At 43.7% G+C, this 26,536-nt stretch overlaps 3 protein-coding genes and 1 non-coding gene across 4 annotated transcripts; 3 read left to right on the top strand and 1 right to left on the bottom strand.

The window, feature by feature from the left end:
- Window positions 1-98: 98 nt before the first annotated feature.
- On the bottom strand, window positions 99-1,758 carry LOC113414143 (small ribosomal subunit protein uS14-like). Its single transcript, XM_026670876.2, has 3 exons — window positions 1,612-1,758; window positions 1,249-1,348; window positions 99-379 (listed from the first exon to the last, which is right to left on the bottom strand). The coding sequence occupies exons 1-3, from the start codon at window positions 1,671-1,673 to the stop codon at window positions 371-373; spliced, it is 171 nt and encodes a 56-aa protein (XP_026526661.1). The 5' UTR covers window positions 1,674-1,758; the 3' UTR covers window positions 99-370.
- A 78-nt stretch (window positions 1,759-1,836) lies between these two features.
- On the top strand, window positions 1,837-2,135 carry LOC148133502 (signal recognition particle RNA). The gene has a single exon (XR_015747002.1).
- Window positions 2,136-14,021: 11,886 nt separating this feature from the next.
- LRR1 (leucine rich repeat protein 1) lies at window positions 14,022-22,964 on the top strand. The gene is made up of 4 exons (XM_026670875.2): window positions 14,022-14,413; window positions 18,643-18,741; window positions 19,498-20,225; window positions 22,292-22,964. The coding sequence occupies exons 1-4, from the start codon at window positions 14,240-14,242 to the stop codon at window positions 22,542-22,544; spliced, it is 1,254 nt and encodes a 417-aa protein (XP_026526660.1). The 5' UTR covers window positions 14,022-14,239; the 3' UTR covers window positions 22,545-22,964.
- MGAT2 (alpha-1,6-mannosyl-glycoprotein 2-beta-N-acetylglucosaminyltransferase) lies at window positions 22,821-26,535 on the top strand. Its single transcript, XM_026670873.2, has one exon. It carries the CDS (start codon window positions 24,525-24,527, stop codon window positions 25,917-25,919), a length of 1,395 nt encoding a protein of 464 aa, XP_026526658.2. The 5' UTR covers window positions 22,821-24,524; the 3' UTR covers window positions 25,920-26,535.
- The last annotated feature ends 1 nt before the right edge of the window (window position 26,536 follows it).

Below are 26,536 nucleotides of genomic sequence, written 5' to 3'. Positions count from 1 at the left end.
ATTTTGATTTTAAAAAACTTCTAACACTACTATACCCAATTATAGTGTTAGCTTTATTTTATGCCCTTTAGGTCAAAAAATCATGCAGCAAACACAACTTTGGATTTTAAGTCTTTTTTTATTTAAGAACCTCCAAAAATAGATTCTCATACATATGCTACAGATGACATGTCAATATGGCTAGAATTATGGTGATTGTAACATATTAATAAGAAACATTGCAATGACTGGAATAAACGAAGCCCAGTACTTCTATTGTATAGAGTTGCACAGTAGAAGTCTGGCGAGAGACTCTTGTCCAGCCCAGTCTTCCAGCTGTGCCAATCTCTTCCTATGTCTTTTCAAACCATCTTCAATTATTTCTGTAGAATTAATCCAACTAAAAGGAGATAAAAGAAATAATCACATTTAATGTTCCTTTTTCGGAGGCTACAATTCTACATCTTTGTTATTTGTATTCACTTGAACTTTTACAATACAGGCAGTCCTCGACTTATGACCACAACTGAGTCCAAAATTTCTATCGTTAAGTGAGACATTTGTTAAGTGAGTTTTGCCCATTTTACAACCACGCTTGCCACAGTTGTTAATCTGAATCACTGCAGTTGCTAAGTTAGTAACCCGGTTGTTAAGTGAATCTGGCTTCCCTATTGATATTGTCAGATGGTCGCAAAAGGGGATCACGTGACCTTAGGACACAGCAATGGTCACAAATGAGGCAGCTGCCAAGCATCTGAATTTTGATCACATGATCATGGGGATGCTGCAAAGGTCTGTGAAAAATGATCACCAGTTGCATTTTTCCATGCCTTTGAAACTTTGAACAGTCAGTAAATGAACTGTTGCAGGTCAAGGACTACCTATACATTACTTTTTCTATCATATTTTTAACAGCACTTGGAGTTTGGGTAGTGATGAGGAGTCATGGGCATTGCAGGGCAACCCAAAACAGCAGATACCTTCCAGAAGTGCATGAACATAAAATCACAGAGCTTGAAGGGACCTCTGAAGTCATCTAGTCCAGCCCGTTCAAAGCAAGAGACCTTGCTGGTCAAGTGGCTGTGCAATCTTACTTTTGAAAACCTTCAGGGATGGGAGTACCCACAACTTAGAACTGAAAGTTGTTCCATTGATTGTGGTGTGGCAGCTGCATTGCCAGGGAACTCTGGGCAAGGAAGGCGGCAGTGGGCAACCCAAAGCGCACAGCATGGCATGGCTGGGGCCTACGCAGCCGCCCCCACCCCTCACCTTAGTGAAACCGATGTCCTTGGCGTACTGGCGGAAGCACTGGCGACACATGTTGAGGCCGTACTTGCGGATCAGTCCGTGCCGGTTGGAGCACACGCGGCTGCGGGAGGAAGAGAGGCCGGGTGAGCCGGGCCCAGACGCTTCCCGGCTCCAACCTTCCGCCCCCCCCCCCCGCCCTCTCCCCTCTCTGCTCCCGGGCGCCCCCTTCTCCCTCTCCCCTCCCCGCTGCCGGGCGCTTCCCTCCCTACTGCCCGCCGCTGCCAGGCCCGGCTAGGCCCGGCTGCCCCCGGCGCAGAGAGGCCGGGGTGGTCCAGAGGAATTGGCGCCGGGCCTTTCAGAGAGCGGGGAGGTCCGGAGACCCACCAGGATCGCGATCCCTGGCCGAACTTCCTGGGGTGGCTCCAGTAGAGCTGCTGGTGTCCCATGGCGGAGGTCGCGTGTCTGGGCCGCCGAAAGGGCAGAAAAAGAAAGGGCGAACGGCGCAGGCGCAGAGGAAGGGCGCGCTCCTCCTCCCCCTCCTCCTCCCACCCTCGGGTGACGTCACAGCGCGAAGCGTCTCTAAGTAAGCTCGGGCGGGCGGGAGTACCAGCCGGGCGCGGTGGCGCGAGCCTGTAATCCAGCTACTCCGGAGGCTGAGGCTGGCGGATCGCTTGAGCTCAGGAGTTCTGGGCTGCAGTGGGCTATGCCGATCGGGTGTCCGCGCTAAGTTCGGCATCAATATGGTGATCCCCGGGGAGCCGAGGGCCACCAGGTTGCCTAAGGAGGGGTGAACCGGCCCAGGTCGGAGACGGAGCAGGTCAAAACTCCCGTGCCGATCAGTAGTGGGATAGCGCCTGTGAATAGCCGCTGCAGCGTAGCCTGAGCAAGACAGCGAGACCCAGACTCTTTTGCAACCGCCACCAAAATCCCCCTTTTTTTTTCCTCCGCCACCGTCCTATCGGAGTGGGGGTCGCGGGCGTCGCACCTGCCGGGTTGCCCCTTCTGGTTGCTCCGCTGCCCACATTGCTTTTGGCCGGTCCCGCAGCACCTCCTAGCGGAAGGCGACGCCAAGCGCTGCTCCCGCCGACGCCCATTCCCCACGTTCTCCAGCAGGAGTCGCTCCGCTCCGCCAGCTCGGCCCTTTCGCCATCCTCCGCCTACCTTCGCCTTCAAAACCCGGCGGGAGGGTGGCCGAGCCCCGAGCCGGGCTGGTCAGGCCCACGAGGCCGTTGCGGTAGCCGAGAGCGAGGAACCCGAGCGAGGGAGTCCCCAAAGCCTGGCGCCGTCTGCTCTTTCTCACCCCGGGGACTGAAGGGCCAGGCGCCAGGAGAAAGCGAGCCTTTTCAGGCGAATCCCGAAAGGAATTGCACATTTCGGCGCCGCTCGAAAGACAAACGCCAGCCGGGACAGTGAGCGGCGAATGGACCCCGGGTGTCAAGAGGCGGGTTTGGCCTTCGTGGGAACCGGGAGCCCCTCTCTCCTCAGAGGGTGGAGTGGGGGGTAGCGCTTTCCTCTAAGTCGAAGGGCAGCAGAGTCGCCGGGGGGGCGCAAACAAGATTGGAGTGTATTTTGTGTGAGACCCCGCAATCCAGGTTCGGCCCCTCGTCCCGCAACACAGAACACAATGTTCCTTCAGAAGTATTGTTATTGATTTCTCAAATTTATATGCCACCACTGTCATGCGACCCTAGGCGGCTTACAACCCAATAAAACAATATCGTAAAAGATTAAAGAGGGGGGTGCATAAGCGCACCATCGTGCCTACCGTCCCTGTCCTATTGTTTCTCTTATTCTTTTATTTTTCTTATATGTACCCATTTCATGTATTCACAACTATGTATACACTTATACTTATTATCTTGTAAACAATTGGCAAATCAAATAAATAAATAAATAAAAATAAATAAATAAAGCACTAGGGCAATAAATATCCCATTAAGATTAGCAGAAAAATACTAAGTTGGGGAAGGGTTTGCAGTGTAGTGGGGGTGTTATCTTCTCTTTAATTGGAAGATCAAGGCCTCCATCCTGACTTTGATAGCCATGTGAGTTCCTGCAAAGGTAGCTGATTCTTTTTGTAGAGCAAAAAGGTCTTTTGCACTCAGATAACATCTGTGCGGCTGTTCATGTCCCAATTATGGGTGACACAGCCCTGCTGAAGCTGTTCCTCTTTGGAGGGGTCATGATCAACCCCATCATTACAAAGCCTGTACCTTGGATGGTGTGAAGATTGTGTGCCAGGCAGAGGTTGTGGTCCACTGATAGCCAAGAGATGGTTGAATGTCACCTGCTTAGCCTGGAAGGCAAATTTTGTGTCTGGCAACCTAGAGAAGTTCAGCTAGGACAAATGCCAAAGTACTGGTGACACAAGGTGGCAGACTTGCTGGAATAACTTAGGTGCAGTCATGGAGGGCTAACCCAGGGGTCTCCAACCTTGGCAATTTTAAGACTTGTGAACTTCAACTCCCAGAGTCTGCAAAGCTGGCTGAGGAACTCTGGGAGTTGAAGTCCACAAGTCTTAAAGTTGTCAAGGTTGGAGACCCCTGGGCTAGACAGTGGTTTAAATGGTGATGCAGCTGGGAAATTAAACCATGAGGGGCTTGAAACCAGTGTTGGGATTCAGCCAGTTCGCACCACTTGGGAGAACCGGTTGTTAATTTTCTGAGCAGTTTGGTGAACTGGTTATTGGAAGAAATCATTAGGGCAGAGAACCGGTTGTTAAATTATTTGAATCCCACCACTGCTTGAATCCCTTTTTGGACAAGATGGACCTATCCTAAATAGACAGGCAACACTTGGATGAGAATGATGCCCACCAGATCTTTGGGTTATTAATTCCCATCAGGTCCAACAAGGATAAGATGTGGTTTTGCTGTGGGAAAAAGTAAGTCAGGAAAAATCTGGCAGCAGCAATTGAGTGTTCCAGGTCTTGGGGGCCAAAAGCGGAAGGAGGAGAGTGTCTTTTGAGAACGGAGGAGACAACCTGCAGAGGAAGGTTGAAGGTCAAGACCCCTTGGAATCAGGCTGACCTCCTGATGACTTCTCAAGAAGCTCCCTGTAGTGTTTTTTTTTTTCCACACACAGGTTGTGTGCCTGTGTTTTTATTGCTGCATTCTTTCAACTCCTGGATCACAACCTGAGGATTTTCTAGTGATCACCCATCCAAGGTGGAACCCAGACAATCTCTGCTTGCCTTTTCAACATCAACTGAAGTCAGCCAAATACCAAGGACTAATGAATGAAGGGGAGAAGCAGAAATTTGCTGGAGGAGAAAAGGGAAAATGGCAGAGCTGCAAAGTTGCATCCCGTCCTTTCTCTGCTATCGCTCTTTTTTCTTTTGCCTCTGGAGCATCTGGGCCTAGGGGTATTCTGGGAGATGAGAACGAGCCCATTTTAAGGACCACCGACTTGGCCCAGCAACCTCACTTCTTCCCATAGTTTGAGAATTATTTTCAACAACAAAATTGGTATTCAGTGCAAATGCATTAAGATGATGCTCAGATCACTGTTTTAATTTAAAAGCAGGGAAAGGAAAATGTCTCTAGTCCATGGCAGTAAATATTCTGCATCCAAGGGATGCTGGGTACATAATCCCAAGAATGCCAATGTTGCACTGACATTAAATGAGATTTGGAGATTTCTTAAACCTTTAGTGTTTCCCTTTGGAAGCTAGGTGGCAGAAGGAACTCAAGAATAAAGGACTTTGCAGCCTGAGAATTTCTGTGGTGGCTGGAAGTGTGATGCTGAGATACTTATTAGTTGCTAATTCGTTGTCATGACTTTTTAAAAGGTTTTCTCTCTTTTTTTTAAATTCTGAAGTTAGTATGCTGCAAAGTAAAATCCAAGCTTTTAGTACATTTATTTGCAGTCTCCAAAATATCCTTTGGGATGGTAAGCATCCTGGGCAGACTACCAGTTTATATCAGCTTGCCAATAGCTCTGCCTATTCTGGCAGCAATTTTGGGCCTATACTCACTCCATGTCTTGAAATGAACCCTTTTATCAAAAAAGGTGGCCTGCTTGTTTCTTAGTTGTGTGCAAATACGTTCATCGCATGATTGAGGGAATCACTATTTTGTGATCACTTGGTCAATATTGATGAAAATAAGAAATCTGGACTGAGTTTTTCTATTCTTCACCCTTCAACATACAACAGACTAAATCAGAACTTGATAAATTTGGTGTAAACTCAACCACTGCAACTTGTGACCCATTGTTATAAAGTTTAATTCAATTTAGTTCAGTTTAATAGCTAAATATTTCGGCCTGCCCAGCAATGGTTTTATTCAATCAACAATGGTTAAGCAAATCAGTGGCTCGGGCAGCCTGCAGAGTGCAGATATTACCAATGGCTTGATCTATTGGTTATAACTCTGTTATTCTGCATTCTGCTTCTGAAGTATCAGAATTATAGTGGGGAGAGAAATGATCCCTCTTAAATAGGATTAAAGAAGAAACAGCTCCCAGAGAGAAATGTGGGGAGAAAGGCAATGTCCGCCAAGCAGGTGCCTAGCCCACCTAGCACAGCCTAGTCTGCTTCCTGTGCAATGGATGGCAATGTTGTGTTGGAAGAACACAGTTCCAAGTGGGGAAAAAAGACACTGGAAACATGCAGAGGTAGGTGGTATTCAGCAGGTTCTGACCAGTTCTGGAGAACCGGTACTGGAAATTTTGAGTAGTTCATAACACCACCTCTGACTGGCCCCGCCCCCATCTATTCTCTGCCTCCCGAGTTCCAGCTGATTGGCTGGGTCTTTGGTTGCCCTGCACAGGAGAACGGAGCTGAAAAACAGGTTAGTGGGGTGGAGAGGGAATGGAGATTTTGCAGTATCCTTCCCCTGCCACACCCACCAAGCCACGCCCACAGAACCGGTAATAAAAAAAATTGAATCCCACCACTGAAACATGGTGACTGCTTAGAAAAATGGTTTAATGGTGGACAGGATCACATGCCTTGGAGTTCTTCAGCGAAGAAAAGGGAAGAAATGCTGAGAGTCCCTTGATTTTAAACCCTTTCTGGCTTTGAACTGTTGAAAGGTAAAGTCAAATACCAGGGACCAGTTAACTCATAAAATAATTTTATGATGTTTTAGAGTTGTCAACAGAAAGGGAGGGGGAAGCAGTGCGATAGCTTGCAACTGAACCTGCATTCCATAAATGTTTTCAAGATAGTAACTAGGTGATTGAAGTTTCTGCCATGCAAAATTCTAATTGGAGAGTATGATTGATGACTCTTGGCTATGGATGTGTCCCATTGGAGAATATGAATTATGATATACCGGGGGGACCTGGGTCAAGGTGACAATGAATGATGTGTCTCAAGAGTTGGCTACATCCAGGCAATGCCGCAATTTTTCACTCCCAATACATTTTTTTGAAGTTTTGAAAGTCTGGTTCAAGACTCATGATTTAAATAGGATTAAGTGCCGGAATCCTTTCGCAGGTTGGAATTTCCCAGCTGGGAGGACTTGCAGCGGAAGGATTCGAAGTGAGCTGAGTGAAAGCCGGATCTAGTTTATTGTTCTCAGGAAGGCAAGCAACAACAAGAACAGCATTTCCGGGGGACTTCCGGTTTGTCGGCTTCGCTAGCGGCAGGGATTCGCGATACTGCGCGATCCCTGCGGCGCTAGCCGTTTTGGTGCCTCCGATCCGGACGGGTTTGGAGGCTAAGGCTGCCCTGCAGGGGCGGCTGAAGATAGGGGGGATCCGGAGAGGGGTTTGGGGATGTTGCAGACCCCTTCCCCAGCCGGCATAACCCCCTTTTCTCAAGACGGTGCAGCGGCGTTCGTAATGGCCACCACAAAGAAGCCGGCAGCTGGGTAAGAATGTGCAGGAGGAAGAGGAGAAAGTTTTTTTTTTTAAGTGAAAGTTTTCTTGGCTGACCCAGGACTTTAAGACATATTTAACATCCTGAAAATTATGGCTTTCTGAATGATACTTTCCAGAAGAGAACTATAAGCGGCAATTTTGAGGTGCTGAAAGGAAAGTTTACTCTCCTTCCCTATGGAATTAACAAATGGATATTGAGAAACCTGTCTTTTTATAGAAAGTTAAAACTTGCTTTCTGTGATAAGTGGGAAGGGAGAGGACAATATATATATATATATATATATATATATATATATATATATATATATATATATATATATATATATATATATATAATGTTTTCTTAAGTTTTCAATGGGTACTTACATGTATGGTATTCGGCTTGGTTCGGGTATTTTCCCACGCTCATTGTAGTTGTTCTTTTAAAGTTGTAGCAACGTTTCAGCAGAATCTCATCTGCCATCATCAGGCTTCTGTATACGGAATCCCTGCCGCTAGCCGCTTTGATGCCTCCGATCCATTGATCTGGAGGCTAGGGCTGCCATGAAGAGGCAGCCCAAGATAGGAGGGATCCGGACAGGGGTTCGCAGACCCCTTCCCCACCCGGCTTAACCTCTTTCTCAAGAGCGGTGGAGCGCGGTCTGTAATGGCCGCCACAAAGAAGCTGACAGCTGGACAAGATCGTGTGGAGGAAGAAGGAGAAAGTGCTGAAGCGAAAGTTTCTTGGCTGAACTGGACTATAAGATACAAGTAATACAAGTAATATCCTGAAAATTTGGATTTTTTTTGAAAGATACTTTGTTTCCAGAAGAGATTTACAAGCGGCGAGTGAAAGTGTTTTAAGAGAAAGTTTACTCTCCTTCCACATGGATTTAACAAATGGATATTGAAAATCCTGCTATTTTATAGAAGGTAAAAATTTAAAGCTTTCTGTTATAAGTGGGAAGGGAGAGGACAAAAAGAAAATTTTCATTAAGATTTTGCTGGAGGAGATGCCTGGAAGATTTTGAGATTGGAAGTTAATTGTAATAAGACTTTAAAATACAGATTGGGGTTTTTTTTCCCTTGCCAACTGATATTACCCCAGGAAGAAAAGTGTGAAGAACTTTGTGTTCTGTTTGGATTGTTTGATGACTTTGGGATTTTGGGGAATTGTTTTAAGTTTTGAATTATCTTGGTTGTTCTAAAAAGAAGAAGAGAAAAAGAAGAAGAAAAGGTTTATAATGGCTTTATCTGTTGATGAACTGAGAGAGGACTATGGTAGAATAAAAAAAGAAGGTAAAGACGGTGTGAGAGAAATTTTTTGCTTTTTAGAAATGGTGCTTGCTACTTACCAACAAACGCAGCAATTAATGGAGGATACAGAAGAAGAAGAAGAAGAAGAAGAAGAAGAAGAAGAAGAAGAAGAAGAAGAAGAAGAAGAAGAAGAAGAAGAAGAAGAAGAAGAAGAAGAAGAAGAAGAAGAAGAAGAAGAAGAAGAAGAAGCCATCTTTAATGAGTCTATAAAATTTACAAAGCTGATTAAGAAAGGGAAAAAGAGAGGAAGGAAAAAGGACATAAGACTTAAAAAAACATCCAAGAAAGAGAAAAATAAGATGCAAAATCAATATACTGTTAGAAAGCAAAAGAAAAGAGAAATGCAACAGAGGGGGAGCGAAGGGGGTAAAAAGACCAGATAGGATAAGATAGGAAGGAAAAAGGGAAAAAAGCCAAAAAGGTATGAAATAAGGTGTGGAGAAGAAATCTTTTTATGGATAATGGGTAATGCACAACTTTGTTTTAAAATGTTTCTGCAAGGTACATGATAGTATTGTAGTATTTGTATGAGAATCAGAAAATTAGAATTTTATAAGGCTTAAGTAAAGATTAAAATATTAAAGGTTTAATAATGATAGATTTTAAGATTTAATAAAATATTAAAAGGAATGTCTAAAACATTTAGTTTAAGTATAGAGTTTAATTGACTATTGTGTGGATGTTTGTATGAACTTATTATTATGGTATTTGTTTTTGAAATAGATAATTGGAATGCTATGAGATTTAATGTTTAATTATATATTTAATTACTTTATGGATTTACTATTTTAGTAAGTAGAATGTACTAAGCAGAATTGGATAGGGAATTAGGTGTTACCTTAAATGTTAATGTAGGGGAGCGATGGAAAGGCATAATACTTCGATTGGTGATTTCAGGAGAAATATTTTTTTTAATATGAATGAGATAAATGGATAATTGAAAAGATTGGACAAAAGATATAAATATAATGATTTAAATTAAGATGAAATAAATAAAATAGAATTAAGAAGAGTGGAAAGCGGGGAGAAGTTATAATAAAGATATAGAAGGGTAATAAGATAGGTAATGGCATATAAGCTGAACATGAATTTACCGTATATACTCGAGTATAAGTCGACCCGAATATAAGCCGAGGCACCTAATTCTACACAAAAAAACTGGGAAAACTTATTGACTCGAGTATAAGCCGAGGGTGGGAAATGCAGCAGCTACTGGTAAATTTCAAAAATAAAAATAATTAATTTGGGAAACGATCTCACTATCATGAAAGGTTTAATTGATTCACTAACCCAAAAGAAGAAGATGATGATGACAGCGGGAGGCAGGAGTCACTCTCTTCCCCTCCCTCGGAGGCCCCCTGAGTCAGGAGTCACTACCGCCGGCGCGGCCCCAGTCCGCCGCCTCGGGAAGGAAAGGCAAAGCGCTTTTGCCTTTCCCTTCCCGGTTGGGCTGTTGGGAGTCGCTGCCGCCGGAGGCCGCGACTCCACACCATTTTTTTTCAGAGGGAATCTGACTCGAGTATAAGCCGAGGGGATTTTTTCAGCACAAAAAATGGGCTGAAAAACTAGGCTTATACTCGAGTATATACAGTAATTGAAGTCCATACAAAGAGAGGTAATCCGGGGCCAAGCTACTTTTTTAAAAGAAGTTTTATGTTTTTGTGTTTTGTGTGTGTATGTCTGATTGAGATTTAATAAAACCTTGGGAGAAAGCGAGAGGAATATTTGTAAACAAGGCAGAGGGAAATATGAATATGATGAGTATAAAATGGATAAATATAGAAGAAATGTAATTGAATAAGAGTAAAGAGAAATAATGAGAAATTTGTTAAAAAATATTTAAGTGGAAATGGGATATATTAGAATTGTATTGTATAAAACAATGTTTTATTTGCCTTGTAAAATTTATAATGGAAAGAGGTTCAATGTCTTTAATGTTTAATGATGCTTTGTTTATCTGTAAAATTAATAAAATTTGTTTTTTAAAAAAAAAAGATGAACTCTTTAGTTGAACTCAGCTCCCGGTGACTTTATGAACACATCTGTGAGAGCCAGTTCAGCCACCCCAAAAATAATCAATAGTTGCAGTCTGCCTGTCCGTCATGAAAAAGACAGAATTCCTTTCCTTCCCTATGTACCAAACAAAGCATGACAAACAGAATCTTAAAACCTTAAAGCATCTGTAATTTCTCATTTGAATATGAAATACTTGTAGGAATTCCTGTGCTGCAAGCCTAACCCTTAAGCATAATTAGTCAGCGGGCAGAGAGACCTATTTCGTATTACAGGAAACAAGAAAAATCCATTTTTCGTGGCAACAGTAAGTTAATGTTGTGACATCACCTTCTCCAGAACTGCTCAGTCTTGCCCTTAAATCGGAAGTTTCCTGGTAACTTGAATACTAATTTGCTTAGCTTTTTCAAGATCAGCTAGTTCTTGGCATAGGAAATATAGTAATCTCTATGTTGTCATTGTTCAAACCCTCTGAAAAACAAACTAAGCAGAAATAAAGATGGTTTCCTTAACACTGTTAGATGGAAAATGCAGGATAGAGAAAGATTGAAAGATGGCCTGGTAGACACATTCTTCCAAGAAAAAAAACCCATCAATACTATATCTTTGTTTTATAATTTCATGGCAGCTCTCCAGCTTCTATATTGGAAAACTGAATCATTTTTCAGTTCAGGGTTTAACTGAAAATCTCTAAATCCATCATAATCTATTAGTGAACGCTCATTATTTGTAGTTATCAGCCAGGCTAGGATCTAGGAATCTTTTCAATATTTTTTCAACCTGACAATAAGCATTTGTGGGAATCCTTGTTAAATGAATTGTCAATAAATTTCTGTTTATTATGTTTTTATGGCTTACTGATCTAGGAGCCATTTAAAAATGGACGTAACTAATTGAGAACAGGGGGCCTTAAACTCAAATCAGGATAAATACAAGCACTTGGGCTACGACACAAAGTCCCCACTTCCGGCCGGCCTTGCCCCCCCCCCCCCCCCCCAACACCCGCGCCCCAGGCCTCCCCCAAAGCCCCCCTCCCCCCCCCCGCCGAGGCCGGGGAACCAGGAAGTAGAAGAGGAAATAAAAAAAATAGTGGTTTATATAAACCTTTTTTTTTTGTTTTTGGAGGGAGAAGAAGGATGAAAAAAAAAAAAAAAATAAAAAAAAAAATATAGCAAAGTGATATATAAAAAAAAAAAAAAAAAAAAAACCCCCCCCCTCGTGCTTATCTAAAATTATTTTAAAAAAAAAACACCCTTAAAAAAAAATTAAAACACATAATTATCCTACCCAACCCCCTCTTTCCCCTCTCATACCCCCCTCCCCCCCCCCCCCGCCCGGCGCGGGCGGGGCGCCCCCCCCCCCCCCCCCCCCCTCCCTTCCTTTTATACACTTATACTTATTATCTTGTAAACAATTGGCAAACCAAATAAATAAATAAATAAATAAATAAATAAATAAGTTTCCTACTCTTGAAAGTTAGTCACATTGATATGCTCTAGTCTAATGGCTGAAAAATATTGAGAAACTAAACTGTATTCCTAATTTTAAGATGCTGATCATGTGTGCCTTTACATGCCAAATGTCAGCACTATGCAAAATGTGAGATTCACTGCAAACTAGGCTTCCAGAAAGGCTCCAAGCTGCTCTTCTGCAGAAGCACTGTTGCAGGGGTTGTTTTTTCTGAACCCAAATAATCAGGTTGATCCAGATGCAATAAAGTCACAAAGCACTGGAAACCTGGGCAGCTGGTTATTGTTGTTGTTTTCTATCTCTTTTAAATGGCTGGGGGTCACTTGTATTTTACAAAACAAGGGCGATTGTTTACAAAACAAGGGCAAATGTTTCCCTTTAAAAGGGGTGTTCAAGATTATAAATGCCTTCAACTATTTCAGAAACTAGCATCTTACTAAAGTAAGCACTAAAATTGCTGACTGGGAAATTCTGGGAATTGGAGTCCACATCTTTTATAGTTCTAGAAACACTGATGTAGAAAAAAAGCCCCGCTCAATATTAAAAATATCTAAAGCCATGTAAGAATCCTCAAGAAAGTGATACATAAGGTACAATTAGATAGATAGAAAGGTTAAGGATGTATAATAATAATTACAAATATGTATTGATGATTAATAAATAAGGGCAATTTGTATCAATGATATGTACGAATAGATGTTAGAAATATAAAACAATATTATATGTTGATGTTAAAGCTGTTGAAAAATTAAGATATGTACTGGTGGAAAATAATAAAAAATTATTAAACACATAAAAATATCTAAAGCTTCAATATTATGTAAAAGCATATGCTATATAATTAAATGATATGGTTAAAAGGGTTGTGCAGGAAGCAGGAGGCTCTTAATATACAAAAAATCATTTTCACTTATGTATGACATGATAGTTCTCACTGTAAATCCATATGCAACTCTGCATGAATGAGGGAAATAATCCTATCAGAACAATCCAATTTGAATCCCACTGATTAGTTTGTGCTATATACTGTTGGAAGAAATATCCTTCGGGTTCAATTCCAAGTGGGGAAAAAGACACTGGAAACATGGTGATTACTAGGAAAGATGGTTTAATGGTGGAGAGGCTTGGAGCTCCAAAGAAGGAAGGATGATCACATGCTTCAAGATGTTGAGTGAAGAAAAAAGAGAAGGGCTGAGATGCTGAAAGTGCCTGGTTTTGATACCTTCTGTAAGGATTTGAATTGGAGCTTGTATTCTGATTGGTTGTCAAGACTCCCATGGGGCCATGCAGTGGCAAATCTGTAGGCTGTCCTGAGTCCCAGGCTTGGTTGAGCCTTGCTGGATGATGATGTAATGAAAGGGCTTTGGGCAATTCCCATAGCTCTACCTGGAGATCTTTGTTATGTAAAATAGGCTGGCCTAGGCCAGAGTAGTGGCCCATTAGCAAAGGTGGGGGAGGAGGGTGAGTTTCTATCTGAGTTTCTACTTTTTATTTAGGGGAAATATTCTGCCTTTTTAATATTTCCTAGAATATTTCATTTTTTCTACGAGGGGTGGGTGCTAACTTCCTACAATACCTATTAAAAATATTAGCTGCTTAGGCAGTTTTTTTAGGCAGAATTAGAAAGTTATGGGTAATCCTATGGGGCTTTATTTCACAATATTTTACTCTTTGGTAGATTAATTGATTGAAATGCAGTATACGGTAGAAAAATAATTTAGCAATAGCTGTACGCTTAAGATTTTTTTTTAAGAGTCTGAAAGGCGAGTTGGTTGGAACAATACAAAGGGTTTGTAGATCCTTCAGAATATAATGCAGTGCTACATCAGAGAACATAACAAATCGTTCAACTAGGACACAATCCCAGCGTATCAAAAAGACAAACGTTTATTAGAAACGTAATTGCACCAAATATTGTATTGATAAACAGCATCATATGCAAGAAAAGGGTCCGGGCTCTTCTATAGCATGTCAATCACCTGTCCTTTTTTCTTATTTAAGTCTAGCGGGGAGATCAATTCATGTTACACTTCCCCAATTTAAGGCCGTTAGTGTTAGATGGGAATTACGCGGTTTTAAGCCCCTTGAACTGAAGACCGAACTCAGTTCAGGACAATTCTCCTCAAGGCCAGCCGTGAGTCGACTTCGAACAACAACAACAACAAAAAGCTCGCGTTCATTATGCGGTCGGCGCAGGCGCAGGAAGAAATCGGGTACAGAGGCGCGCCACCAAGAAAGCACATTTACTCAAGTTCCGCGCGAGCGTGGAAGAGATGGAAGAAAGGCCCCGCCTCCTGTGCATCCTCCGGGGGTTGCGCGCGCAGGTGGCGGGAAGCTCCTTTCCTCTCCTTGCAGGTCTGTTTTGAAAGAGTTGGTGGGGCGCTGGTGGCGGAGCTCGACGGAAATGCGCCTCCCGTGCGACGTGGTGGTGGTGAGTCGCCTGCTGCCCTCAGCGGGGATGCGGGCCCCGGGACGCGCTGCCAGGGCTCTGCTCGCCCTGGGGAAGCCAACCGGAGGAGAAGGAGGCGTCTGCCTTCTGGTCAGCACTGCCCGCCACCGCCCTGGAGCCAAATACCAGGTGAGGAACCGCGGAGAGGGAATGGGGTGGTGGTCGGTGTCTCTTGCTCCTTTCCTCGGTCTTGGATCCTCCGTGCCTAATCCGAAATCTGCACGGTCCCTTTAAAGCCGGTCGGTATTTTGTTTGAGTTTGATCCCTCTTAAGATGCTATAGCAATAATTCACAATCTTTAATTGCTGGTAGCCTATTTAGCTGCTACTATCTATCTATCTATCTATCTATCTATCTATCATCTATCTATCTGTCATGTATTATTTTTGTCCCATCTTTTTCTTTCATATACAGTTCAAGACAGCAAACATACCAACACTCCCTCCTCCCTTTTCAACTATAACAACACTGAGATGAGTTGGGCTATGAGAGAGTGACTGGCCCAAATTTACCCAGCCTGTTTTTCATGCCTAAAGTGGGACTAGAACTCGGTTTCCTGGTTTCTAAGCCAGCATCGTCATTCATTTATTTGATTTATATAGCCACCCATCTCACAAACATGACCCTATTTTTACAATAAAATAAGGAAGAGAAATATGTGGAATAGAATGGCATTTTATTACAGGCACAGGCTGGAAATAAAATGCATAATATAAAATAAAAACATAGCAGCTGGGCATCGACCATCAGCAAAGCCAAAGGGTTTTAGTGGACTTTATCACTCTTCCAAGGCCCCAGGCTCAGAAACAAAGCTAAGGTTTTAAAGCTCTTGTGAAAGGCAAGGATCAGGATGAACCTAATCTCAGTTGTAATAATGTTTGAGAAAGCAAATACCAGAAAAATCTCTCACTGTGCCCCATGAGCCAATACTCCCTAGCAAAAATATCATGTCCTATTGGAGAGTACACTTCCTACAAAAGCAGATAGTCCTTAAAACAGGGGTGGGCAAACTACGGCCCGCGGGCCACATCCGGCCCGTTGGTCTGTCCAATGCGGCCCGCCCCTGAAAAAAAATCGCTGCCATTGGTCTGTCCAATCCGGCCCGCCCCTGAAAAAAATCGCTGGGCGTGGCGTATTGCCCTGTGCCGCGTGGCCCCCAAAGCTGCAAAACAGTGCGGAGCGATCTAGGGGTAGGAAAGAAAAGAAATTTGCAAAGGCCTCGGCTGGGAGTTCGAAATCACCTTGAGTGCGACCTCTCCGAAGGTGAGTCCCCGCCGATCCCCCTTTTTTTCCGGGCTTCCAGGCTTAAACTTTGCAAAGGCAAAGCTTGCAGTCTGGAGCGTCTTCCCGCCGAGGAGTGGGAAGGGTTCCACCGGTGGGCGGGCGGGCTGCTTGAGCCACCTAAAGCTAGGCCGCTGCTGGTGGAGCCTTGCTTGGTGCCCTGTTTCCCGGCTCGGCAGTCCTGCTCGGGCGGCACTTTAAAAGCCTGCTCCCAGCACCCGAGCAACTTCCCAGCAACTTTCCACTTCGTTTTAACTCGCGGGCACTTGCGCCTGGCCCCGAGCCGCGCGGCGGAGGGGAAGCCCGGGCGGGCGGGCAGGCGGGCTGCTTGGAGGAGGTGACCCGGCGGCGCTCCGGGCTTCCCCTCCGCCATGCGACTCGGGGCGAGGCGCAAGCGCCCGCGAGTTAAAACGAAGCGGAAAGTTGCTGGGAAGTTGCTCGGTTTTCCGGGCTTCCAGGGCTTTGCAAAGGCAAAGTTTGCAGGCTGGAGCATCCTCCCACCGAGGAGCAGGAAGAGCTTGAGCGGCTGCCTGTGCCGGGCGGGCGAGCGCCGCGAGTTAAAACGTGGCGCTCAGGCGGCACTTTAAAAGCCTGCTCCCAGCACCCGAGCAACTTCCCAGCAACTTTCGGCTTCCTTTTAATTCGCGGGCGTCGCGCCTGGCCCCGAGCTGCGTGGCGGAAGGGAAGCCCGGTGGGCAGGCGGGCAGGCTGCTTGGAGGAGGCTCCGGGCTTCCCCTCCGCCAGGCGCGAGCGCCCGCGAGTTAAAACGAAGCCGAAAGTTTCTGGGAGGTTGCTCGGGTTTCCAGGGCTTTGCAAAGGCAAAGTTTGCAGGCTGGAGCGTCTTCCCGCCGAGGAGCGGGAAGGGTTCCGCCCGGCGGGCGGGCGGGCTGCTTAAACTTTGCTCGGGTGGCACTTTAAAAGCCTGCTCCCAGCACCCGAGCAACTTCCCAGCAACTTTCGGCTTCCTTTTAACTCGCGGCGCTCGTGCCTGGCCCCGAGCCGTGCGGCAGAGGGGAAGCCCGGTGGGCGGGCAGGCTGCTTGGAGGAGGCGATCCGGCGGTGCTCCGGCAGCAGCAACAGGCAGTTTCGCCCGGGCTCCGCTCAGGTGTCCGGCTGGGGCTGTCAGTAGTTGCTACCGCCGGCGCAGCTCCGTGCAGCTCCAGTCCCGCGTTGCCTTGGGAAGGAAAAGGCAAAACCAGGAGCCGCTGAGCCTGAGCCTCCGGTGCCGCTGCTCCCGTTGCAAAGCACCGCCGCGGCTCTTCCTTTTGCCTTTCCCTTCCTGAGGCAACGCGGGACTGGAGCCGCACAGAGCCACGCCGGCGGTAGCAACTCCTGACTCAGGGGTCCTCCGAGGGAGGGGAAGGAGGAGAAGAGGGGGGAAGGGTGGGGGCGATTCCCAAAAAATCTTGTGCTGACCCGGCCCGTCTGTCAAATTTTAAAAGTCAATGCGGCCCCCGAGCCAAAAAGTTTGCCCACCCCTGCCTTAAAAGCAACAATTAAAGCAAAAGCTTGGCGGTGATGATCATGATCCAAACAGAACAAAAATGAATTGTTAGCAGGTATTGCCAGATCTGAAATGAGATCTCAGATGGATGAGGACTTGAGAAGAGAGTTAAAATAGAAAAGTATCCTAATGAAAAAAATACATCCCTTGAATTAGATATAGATTTATTATTTGTAGAATGGATGCACTGCCTGTGTTTGCATGAAACATGGCAAACTGTATTCAGTTCAGTTTTCAGTTTTCATGGCACTTTAAACACTAATTGCATAGAGTGTCTTAACACAACTGTAATTGATGAAACTGTGATTAGTTGGTTTATGATCTCGTCAGTTTGATCAAGTGATTCCTGTAAGATGCTGGACTAGGAGCAGGGAAACCCGAGTTCTAGTCCTATTTGAGGCATGGTTGCTAGTTGGATTACTTCAGACTATTCATTCTTTTAAGCTTTAGATAGCAAAACACCTCTGAAAGTGTTGCCAAGAAAATTGCATTTGTCCATATAGTCATCAGGAGCCAAGACTAACTCAGAGGCATGGCTTGTCATTTTAGTGTGTTGTGTAAGTCAAGTACTGAGGTATCTGCATCTAACTTATATACTGAATCAACTGCAAGTGTGCATACATTTCATTAAAACCTACTTGAACCAACAATATAATTTTAGGAACAGCTAAGCATTTCAATAAATAGGAACACCAAGCATTACCTTGATAGTGTAATGTATGTAGATGGCAGAGTAAAGAAGTTGCAAAAACAGAGAGAAATCAAGACCAGATTGCATTTATCAATTTACAAGAACATGGTCAAACAGGGATTCTTGTACAGACTTCAACCACAAAATATCAATAATAAAACAAGTTTTGATTTAGTCACATATACAGTAATAAATAAGGTAGAGTTTCAAAAGTGTAATAATATTGGGGTTAAAAAGCTTGTATCAGTGGCATTCAATATTTTTCAGGCTGTGAAACTTGTTGGATTAGAACAGATTTCACAATCACTTGGGATGTTAATGTTTTAAATAAGTAAATCATAATTTATAAGGACTGTTTCCTAGTATGATTTGATTGCTTATTGTACCCTATGACTATCATTAAGTGTAGTACCTTATGATTCTCGACTCTTGACGAATGTATCTTTTATGTATACTAAGAGTATTTACACCAAGACAAATTCCTTATGTGTCCAATCACACTTCTCCAATAAAGTATTCTACTATCTATATTTTCCGTTGATCTCTCATAGAACCATCAAGCCTTTTCTCTAAAATCTAGGGTTTTTCCAAACAGTTTGAAAACTCTAGGTTAGATACAAATAAGATGTAAGATTACTAACATCTTTAGCATTTGATATTATAGGATTTTGCACATTTAAAAATATTTAAGATGGGGATTCTGCATTCTATCAGACTCTCACTGGTATTTCATTCTTTTCTTTAGTCTTGCTGAATCAGGCTGGTGATTTATTTGGGTATACAGCTGAAAAATTATTTGAGTAATGAAGGGGGTTGTGAAACTTCTCTTTTCTTGCATGGATTGCTTGTTCACAGTTCTACAATTCATTTCTTTAAAAACAGTTGAGAGAGAACATCGATCAGCTTTTTACCAAGTTTGTGGATGAAGGAAAAGCCACCTTACGGCTAAAAGAACCAGCTGTGGATATTTGTCTTAGCAAGGTATGAAATCAGCTTTAGAGGCAAGTGGACACATAATTTTTGCCTTTAAATTAACAAAAAAAAACTTAAACAGAGGTATCTTGGCAATTCCATTTGAATTGGAAGGGTGGGTGGAGAATGGGAGGAAGGGTGTTCAAACATTTTAAAGTAGAATAATCACAGTTGAAGTTTATGCACAGTAGTTTGGAGGCAGCAAGAAAAAACTTCACTAAATTTTCTGACAATACAAATTTAAGAAATTACAGTTGGCAGCTTTTGAACTTCTAATCTATAGTGCATATCTATATATCTGTTTGAAAGTAATGACCAGATTAAAGACTATAGTATCTTTCACTAGTTGTGATATTAGGTGCTGTTTTCATTTGACTTACAGGTAAAATATAAAACAATTCTACTTTTCAATGTGTTTTAATGAGTGTACATAAAAGCATTCAGAAATTCAAATATAGCTGAAACAATGATTATCATGTCTTTGAGTACATGTTTGTGGGGTGTCTTTTGTATAAATATATATTTAGGGTTTTTAATTATGGGATCAATCTTATTTTTTTCAAGCAATGGTGACAATACTGATTATTGTAATCAAAATAATGCCATGCAAACTGCTGTTTTCTCTTTTGCTTTCCAAGAAAGGGAATAACTTCTTGCTGCCTCAATGCATTTATTTCATAATTTAGAAAAGTATGTATTTCTCCTCCCAAAGAAATCCAAATGAATTATGCTGGTTGCTTATCTTTGTGCACATTTTCTGTGCAGGCAAATGTCAGTGAGCTGAGGACTTTCCTTTATGCAGTGAAATTGGCTCATCAAGGCACCAAAGAGGAAACTTTACCACTTTCTAAGCTGGTGTCACCAAAGGCCTCTGAAGTTGAAAAACCAAAAACCAAGATGACCATAACATCAAAGAAGGATTATCCTTTAACTCGGAATTTCCCATACTCTCTGGAGTATCTCCAAGCCTCCTATTGCAAATTAGCTCGTATAGATATGCGTATGCTTTGCCTGAGAAACCTTCGGAAACTGGACTTGAGCCACAATAGTATTAAACAGCTCCCAGCAACTATTGGGGACCTTGTTTGCCTTCAGGAGCTCAATCTACAGGACAATCAATTGGAGTCATTCAGTGTGGCTCTATGTAACTCTACTCTCAAAAAATCACTTCAGTCTCTGGATCTCAGCCAGAATAAAATCAAAGCACTGCCTGCACAATTTTGCTGCTTGCAGAAACTTGTACATTTGAAGTTAGATGATAATAATCTGATCAGATTGCCATTCAAGATTGGTCAACTGTCGCATCTCCGCTTCTTATCTGTGGCTCGTAATAAACTTCCATTTTTGCCCAGTGAATTTGCTAAACTCTCACTTGAGAGCTTGGATTTATTTGGCAATCCTTTTGAGCAGCCGAAGCCACTTGTTCCTGATATACACTTAAAAATACCACTGACTTTACTAGAATATTCTGCAAGGGCAACCATCAATTACAGGTAAGAGGGGTTTAGTTTAAATTCTTAAAAGAAATCATTTTCCCAATTTTGCATTTTAATTGGCAAAAGGAATCATGAAAAGGGTGGTGGTTTTTTTGTTTTTAAATGGCAAAGTGTTCATTGGTTTGTATGTAAACCATAGTGGGTTCAGTTGTACACGAGGGAGGCAAATATATGCTTTACATATAGGGTCGCAGAGCAAGATCTTAACTTACACCAGTGCTCTGGTACACACATTAGTCTGAGAATATTGGAAATAATATGTATTTGATTGAAAAGGTAGATTATAACATACTGCTTTATTAGCATATGGTATTATTATACTAGCCATAAGACTACAATGCCAATTCAGATGAGTAGTAGGTTCAGAGCTGGCAGGAATCTAACCCCCTGCACAAAGCACCAGCTTTTCTCCCCACTGATGTGGTCTACTCACATAGAAAATTCTTTTTAACTGCTGGAGGGAGGGGCAGAAGCTGAGGTGAGTGACAGGAGCTCACCTGCCAATGTAGTGCTGGGGCTCAAACTGTTGGTGCAAAGGCCATCTCCATTTCTCCAACATCATTAAGCCACTGAGCCACCATGCCTCCTACATTGTTTAATAAAATTTATTCACAATAAACAAACAGTAAAACCAATATTCCAAACCAATTTAGATGTTTAATGAGCACAGTACAAGTGCTCATATTGTAGTTCCTCACTGAAAATGTTCAAATTATGCAATTTGTCTCTCATGCAGTGTCAAGATAGGCCTGTGTTCATTTCCATGTTGCAAATGGGAGCTCTGTCAAGGTTGTAGCTCCATATCATTTTATGTACAAGTAGTCCTTGGCTTACAACCACAATTCAACCCAAAATTTCTGTGGCTAAGCAAGACAGTTAAGTAGGTTTTCTTGACACAGTTAAGTAAATCACTGCAGTTAAGTTAGTAACATGGTTGTTAAGTGAACCTGACTTGCCCCATTGACGTTGATTGTCAGAAGGTCACTCTGAGACACTGCAACCATCATAAATATGAACCGGTTGCCAAGCGTCCAAATCTTGATTACATGACCTTGGGGATGCTGCAATGGTCATAAGCAGGGGTGGGCTTCTACCAGTTCATCCAGTTTGGGCGAACCCATAGTTAATTTTATAGCCAGTTCAGCGAAACGGCAAATCCCACTCCTGGCTGGCCCCACCTGCCCACCCCTCTCAAGAGTCCCAACGTGGCCCATTTTGGATGCCAGGTAAGTGCAGGCCCCACGCAGAGGCTCAGGGAGGGTGAAAAACAGGCCTCCAGAGGGCTTCTGGAGCCTGGGGAGGCTGTTTTCGACCTCCCGGAGGCTCAAGGAAAGCCTCCAGAGCCCGGGGAGGGTGAAAACATCCGTCCGTCCCCCCTGCTGTGGTGCAGGAAGCCGACTATGCCACGCCCACTCAGCAATCAGGCAAAGAACCTCTTACTAAAATTTTCAAAGCCCACCCCTGGTCATAAGTGTGAAAAATGGCCATAAATAACTTTTTTCAGTGCCTTTTTTTGAATGGTCACTAAATGAATGGCTATAAGTCAGGGACTACCTGTGTTATCATTTCAATTGTTTGCTGTTCTTGGTCTGCCCCTTCTTTCAGGGCAACCTCATCATTCGCATTAATTAGCTATAAGTAACCGCATATATGTCTTTATTAGCTAGAAATACTTCTAGTCTAGTAAAATATGAAAGTGTTGCATAGTATTAGATTTCCCAATTTTCAATCAAAATAGCATACATAGCCTTCCATTCTTTTGTGTCTCCCATAATAATCACCCTATGAGGTAGACAGGGTTGAGAAATTTATTTGTTCAAGGTCATCAGTAAACTACTTTGGCTAAAAGTGCCTCAATTTATAATCCTACATTAAATCAGTATACTTCAGTTCAAACTGTCTGAGAAATGGGCTTTAGAAAAAAACTGTATTATATCTAAAATATATTTCCATTTTTTTAAAAATTTAGTCTCTCATTCCAATAAGTTCTTCACATAGTACATTTTACCAATGCTTTAGGGAAGTAAGTCTATTTAATCTAAATGGAATTTTATTTTTTGTAGGATCCCATACGATTGCCGCATTCTTCCTTATCACCTTCGCGATGATCTTGAGATGTCAAAAACTTGTCAATGTGGACGTGCTTGCTTGACCTGCTTCATTCAGACAACAGTGACTATGAATCTGCACAGTGTGGCCCACACAGTTGTTCTTGTGGATAATATGGGAGGCACAGAGGCCTCCATTCTTTGCTATTTCTGCTCTCTCACTTGCTATTCTCAGTTTCTGGACAGACATCTGCAAAGTGTGAGGTGATCAGATTATAAACTGAGAAGTTTTATTCAGCAAATGCTAAACTTCTGTTTTGTACTGGAAGAAAAAGAAACAATATGCTGGAACAAGGCTTCTCATCTGTAAACCATCTCCTTTTTTATTATCTGAAGACTGTAAAAGTGTTTAAAGTGTTAGATATTATTCCTGATGCCAGGTGCAAGTTTCTCCCTAACTTCTATGTAATGCTGAGAATGGAATAGCCGGAGCTCACATCCTCTCAACTGGGAAAAAATCCTTTTCTACTCTTATTTTAGCACAATTTTTTTTTTATAAAAACAGTAATGTTTTTCTGAGTAAAATGTATTTTCAGAGATGCTGTAAAACACATAGTGCTTTGAATGCAGAATTTGCTATCATTTTTGAAAAATTCTTAATTTATAAACTATTCTTTGAAAATGGGAAGCGCTAAACTCTCATGACAGTATTTGGAATTCATTTTTAAAAATAAATGCACACTTTGTGCAATCTATATATGCCTGTCAAAGGAAGGTTTGTCACACCAATGTAACCAATCATATTTAGAAACATTTTGATTCAGAACGGTAGCATTGTTAAACGGTAAAGATCATATTACAGTTTGTATACAATAATTTATTGACTACAAAATACAATTTACAGTGTTTTTGTAACATAGACAATAATTTCCAGATATCAGTTGAAAATTTAAAATCAGCATAAGATTTATTACCAGGTCAGATGGAAATTGTGCTTAGACTAAAACATGATGCTTTAACTACACCATGAATCTAGAAATTTGTTTCCAGTCTCAGAGAAAAATACAAAAGTTCTCTTGTTACTATAGGAAATAAAACTTAATTTTAATACTTTAAAAGTCTAGAAACCAGAAAATTGGTTTTTAGTCCCACCTTAGGCAAGAACTAGCTGGATGACTGAGCAGTCTCAGCACATTTCACACACACAACCTTTATACTAAAAACATGGATGTAGCTTATGCAAAACATCATTGTTATGCTTTAGGGTAAACATGAGCTCACAAGGAAACAGAAATGAATTGTAAGGGAGTTGACTTACAGGGAGGAAATGAAAAAAAGTTCTCCAACAGAGATCTTTAGTGGCCCAGAGCACATTTATACTGTACACACGATTAACTGATGATGGACTATCAAGTCATTGTCAACTCTTAGGATGATCTGTTCCTAACCTGATCTTTCAGATGTTATCTATACAGGTACCGTATGGCCAACAAGCTAGGATAGTTAGCCTGATTGGAGAGAATCAGTTGCCCATTGTCTACGGAAACAACGTTTTTGGTGCTTTCTGAGCTTGGTGGTGGTTTTGCAGCGGTTTCATTACCCAACTAGGTAACCGTCTGCAAGAAAATAACCAAGCTCAGAGAGCACGAAGGAACCTCACCGTTCAATCCCGAGGTGCAAATATTCTCTTCTATGCTTTCAAAGTTATTGAAAAGGCCAGAAAATTTGGACAGCAGAATAGTTGTTCTTTTTGCCTCCTACCAATCAGATTCATTTCGGGAAGGTCAGCGCGAAGCGACTCCTTTCTCCGAGAGCGCCTCTAGCCGTACAGAAACCTTGAGGGCCAGATTACGGCTTCTCCACAGCGAACGAAGCGGGTAGTCCGGATCCGGAAGCCGCGCCTGGAGAGGGAGGTCCTGGGGTTGCTGCAGCCCCGACGGAGGTAGCGTGGCCGGCTGGCGTGGCCGGGGCGGAGCCGCTCGGGTCCCTCCTTCCTTCTTTCTTTCCTTCCTTCCCTCGCTCATTCTTCATCCGGCCGCGCTGCCTGTTTCGTCTCCGGCCAAGAAAACGAGGGAGAAGATGCGCGCGCGGCGGCGGCGGCCCGAGCAGTCGGGCCCCCGAGAACCCCGGGGCGCTCGGTTGTTCCGCTGATGCGCGCCAAGGGGCAGGGGGCCCCGCCAGGCCCGTCTCGAAGCCACCGCAAGTGAGGAACGAGGAAGGCACAGGAGAACCGGAAACCTCCCGGACCATGAGATTCCGCATCTACAAGCGCAAAGTGGTGGCGCTGCTGCTGGTCTTGGGCGCCGCCGCCTGTGCCTTGGTGCTTTGGGGAGGGACAAGCGAGGCCGGCGGCAGCGGCGGCAGCGGGAGCAGCAGCAGCAGCAGCAACAACAAACGGGAAGAAGCCGCGTCTCCGCCGCCGCTCCCAGGAGATCGACCGTTGCCGCCGGCGGTTAGCAGCAGCAGCCGCCTTCCAGTTAATCACGGACCTCACTCCAATTCTTCTTCGATATCGCGGGAAGAGGCGGCGACGGGACTGAATCGCACCCTGCACTACCGGTCTCTGGTCTACCGACTCAACTTCGACCAGCCGGTTCGCAACGAGGCGAGCTGGCGGCCTGGCGGGGGCGGCCCCGGAGAGGTGGCCGTGGCGCTGGTGGTGCAGGTGCATGAGCGCGCCGAGCACCTCCGCATCCTGTTGGACTCGTTGCGACGCGCGCCCGGCGTGGAAAAAGTGCTCCTCGTGCTTAGCCACGACGTGTGGTCCGCCGAGTTGAATGCGCTGGCCGCTTCCGTGGACTTCTGCGCCGTCCTGCAGATTTTCTTCCCGTTCAGCTTGCAGCTCTATCCGGCCGAATTCCCAGGCACGGACCCACGCGATTGTCCGCGCGACGTGGGCCAAGCGGCGGCGCTGCGCTCGGGCTGCCTCAACGCTCATTACCCCGATGCCTTTGGCCATTACCGGGAGTCTCGTTTCACCCAAACCAAACACCACTGGTGGTGGAAGCTTCACTTTGTGTGGGAGAGGGTGCGTGCTCTGCGGGAACACCCAGGCTTGGTGGTCTTCTTGGAGGAGGACCACTACCTGGCACCTGATTTCTACCATGTCCTGCAACGCCTCTGGGCCTTGAGACAGCGGGACTGCCCTGAGTGCCAGTTGTTGTCCTTGGGCACTTATGCCACTGTGCGCGGCAGCTTTGCCGGCCGAGCTGACAAGGTGGAATTGAAGACATGGAAGTCCACAGAGCACAACATGGGCATGGTGTTGGCTAGGGACACATACCAACAACTGATTGCCTGCACTGATGCCTTCTGCACCTATGATGACTATAACTGGGACTGGACCCTGCAGCATTTGACTGTAGGATGCCTTCCTCATTTTTGGAAGGTGCTGGTTCCAGAGATCCCCCGAATCTTCCACACTGGTGACTGTGGTATGCACCACAAAAAATCTTGCCAACCCTCTGTTCAGAGTGCCAAAATTGACTCGCTGTTAAGTAGCAATCAACAATACTTATTTCCTGAAACCTTAACTATTAGCAAGCGGTACTCAATGACCCCTTTGAGCCCCCATGTGAAAAACGGGGGTTGGGGTGATATTCGAGATCACGAACTCTGTAAAAGTTACCGAAGATTACAGTGAAAGAAGGAACATTGAGTCTTTGTCTCTGTTGGACTGATACACAAACATAAATACTTGGAATTTGCTTCTAGTTTAATATGGACATCGATGATTGCAGAAGATTTCATTTGGTAATTAATTTTGGACACTGAATAATTATGTCGAGCAATGCTCAAAATAAAAACTATAAATGTCTACTTGTTTACTGGAAATAAGAGGTTTTTTTTATAACAGATCTAGTCCCTTTTATAAAATATTCCCAACATCTTCAAACTTGTTTTAACAAAGATAAACATTGTAGATGCAATTGTATCTATGGGGGGCCCTGTCAGTCTTTTGCTCTTCAATGTTCACAAGTTTTCAAAAGTTAGCTTTTAAGTTTGTTTTGTAACTTACTTCACCCACCCACCCCACTTTATCTTTACAGTATGATCCTCTGATTACTCAGTATTCCATTTCTATAACCTTTTACTGGCTTGCTTGAAATTTGATACCTTAATACCTGCAAAAAGCATTATCTTATTTTCTATGTGCTTATGTGAGAAAAAAATGAAATTGGTTTCTTTTAATGTAGAATTATGCAGCTTTTTTAATTATGCCAAAATAAAAAAATCATGTTTTTGTAATACAAATTTCAA

This window comes from Notechis scutatus, chromosome 1, assembly GCF_049901735.1.
Source record: "Notechis scutatus isolate UNSWTSFEM ecotype Mainland chromosome 1, rNotScu1.2, whole genome shotgun sequence".
Classification (NCBI taxonomy): domain Eukaryota; kingdom Metazoa; phylum Chordata; class Lepidosauria; order Squamata; family Elapidae; genus Notechis; species Notechis scutatus.
Note: the sequence above shows the minus strand (reverse complement) of the source record. Positions and strands in the feature narration are given on the sequence as shown.

Excerpts from the sequence above, each read along its gene's own strand:
- LOC113414143 (XM_026670876.2), bottom strand. The coding sequence starts at position 1,673 with ATGGGACACCAGCAGCTCTACTGGAGCCACCCCAGGAAGTTCGGCCAG. Across the intron at positions 1,349-1,611 it reads GGCCAGGGATCGCGATCCTG|CCGCGTGTGCTCCAACCGGC; the intron begins GTGGGTCTCCGG and ends TTCCTCCCGCAG.
- LRR1 (XM_026670875.2), top strand. The coding sequence starts at position 14,240 with ATGCGCCTCCCGTGCGACGTGGTGGTGGTGAGTCGCCTGCTGCCCTCA. Across the intron at positions 14,414-18,642 it reads GCCCTGGAGCCAAATACCAG|TTGAGAGAGAACATCGATCA; the intron begins GTGAGGAACCGC and ends CTTTAAAAACAG. Across the intron at positions 20,226-22,291 it reads AGGGCAACCATCAATTACAG|GATCCCATACGATTGCCGCA; the intron begins GTAAGAGGGGTT and ends TATTTTTTGTAG.
- MGAT2 (XM_026670873.2), top strand. The coding sequence starts at position 24,525 with ATGAGATTCCGCATCTACAAGCGCAAAGTGGTGGCGCTGCTGCTGGTC.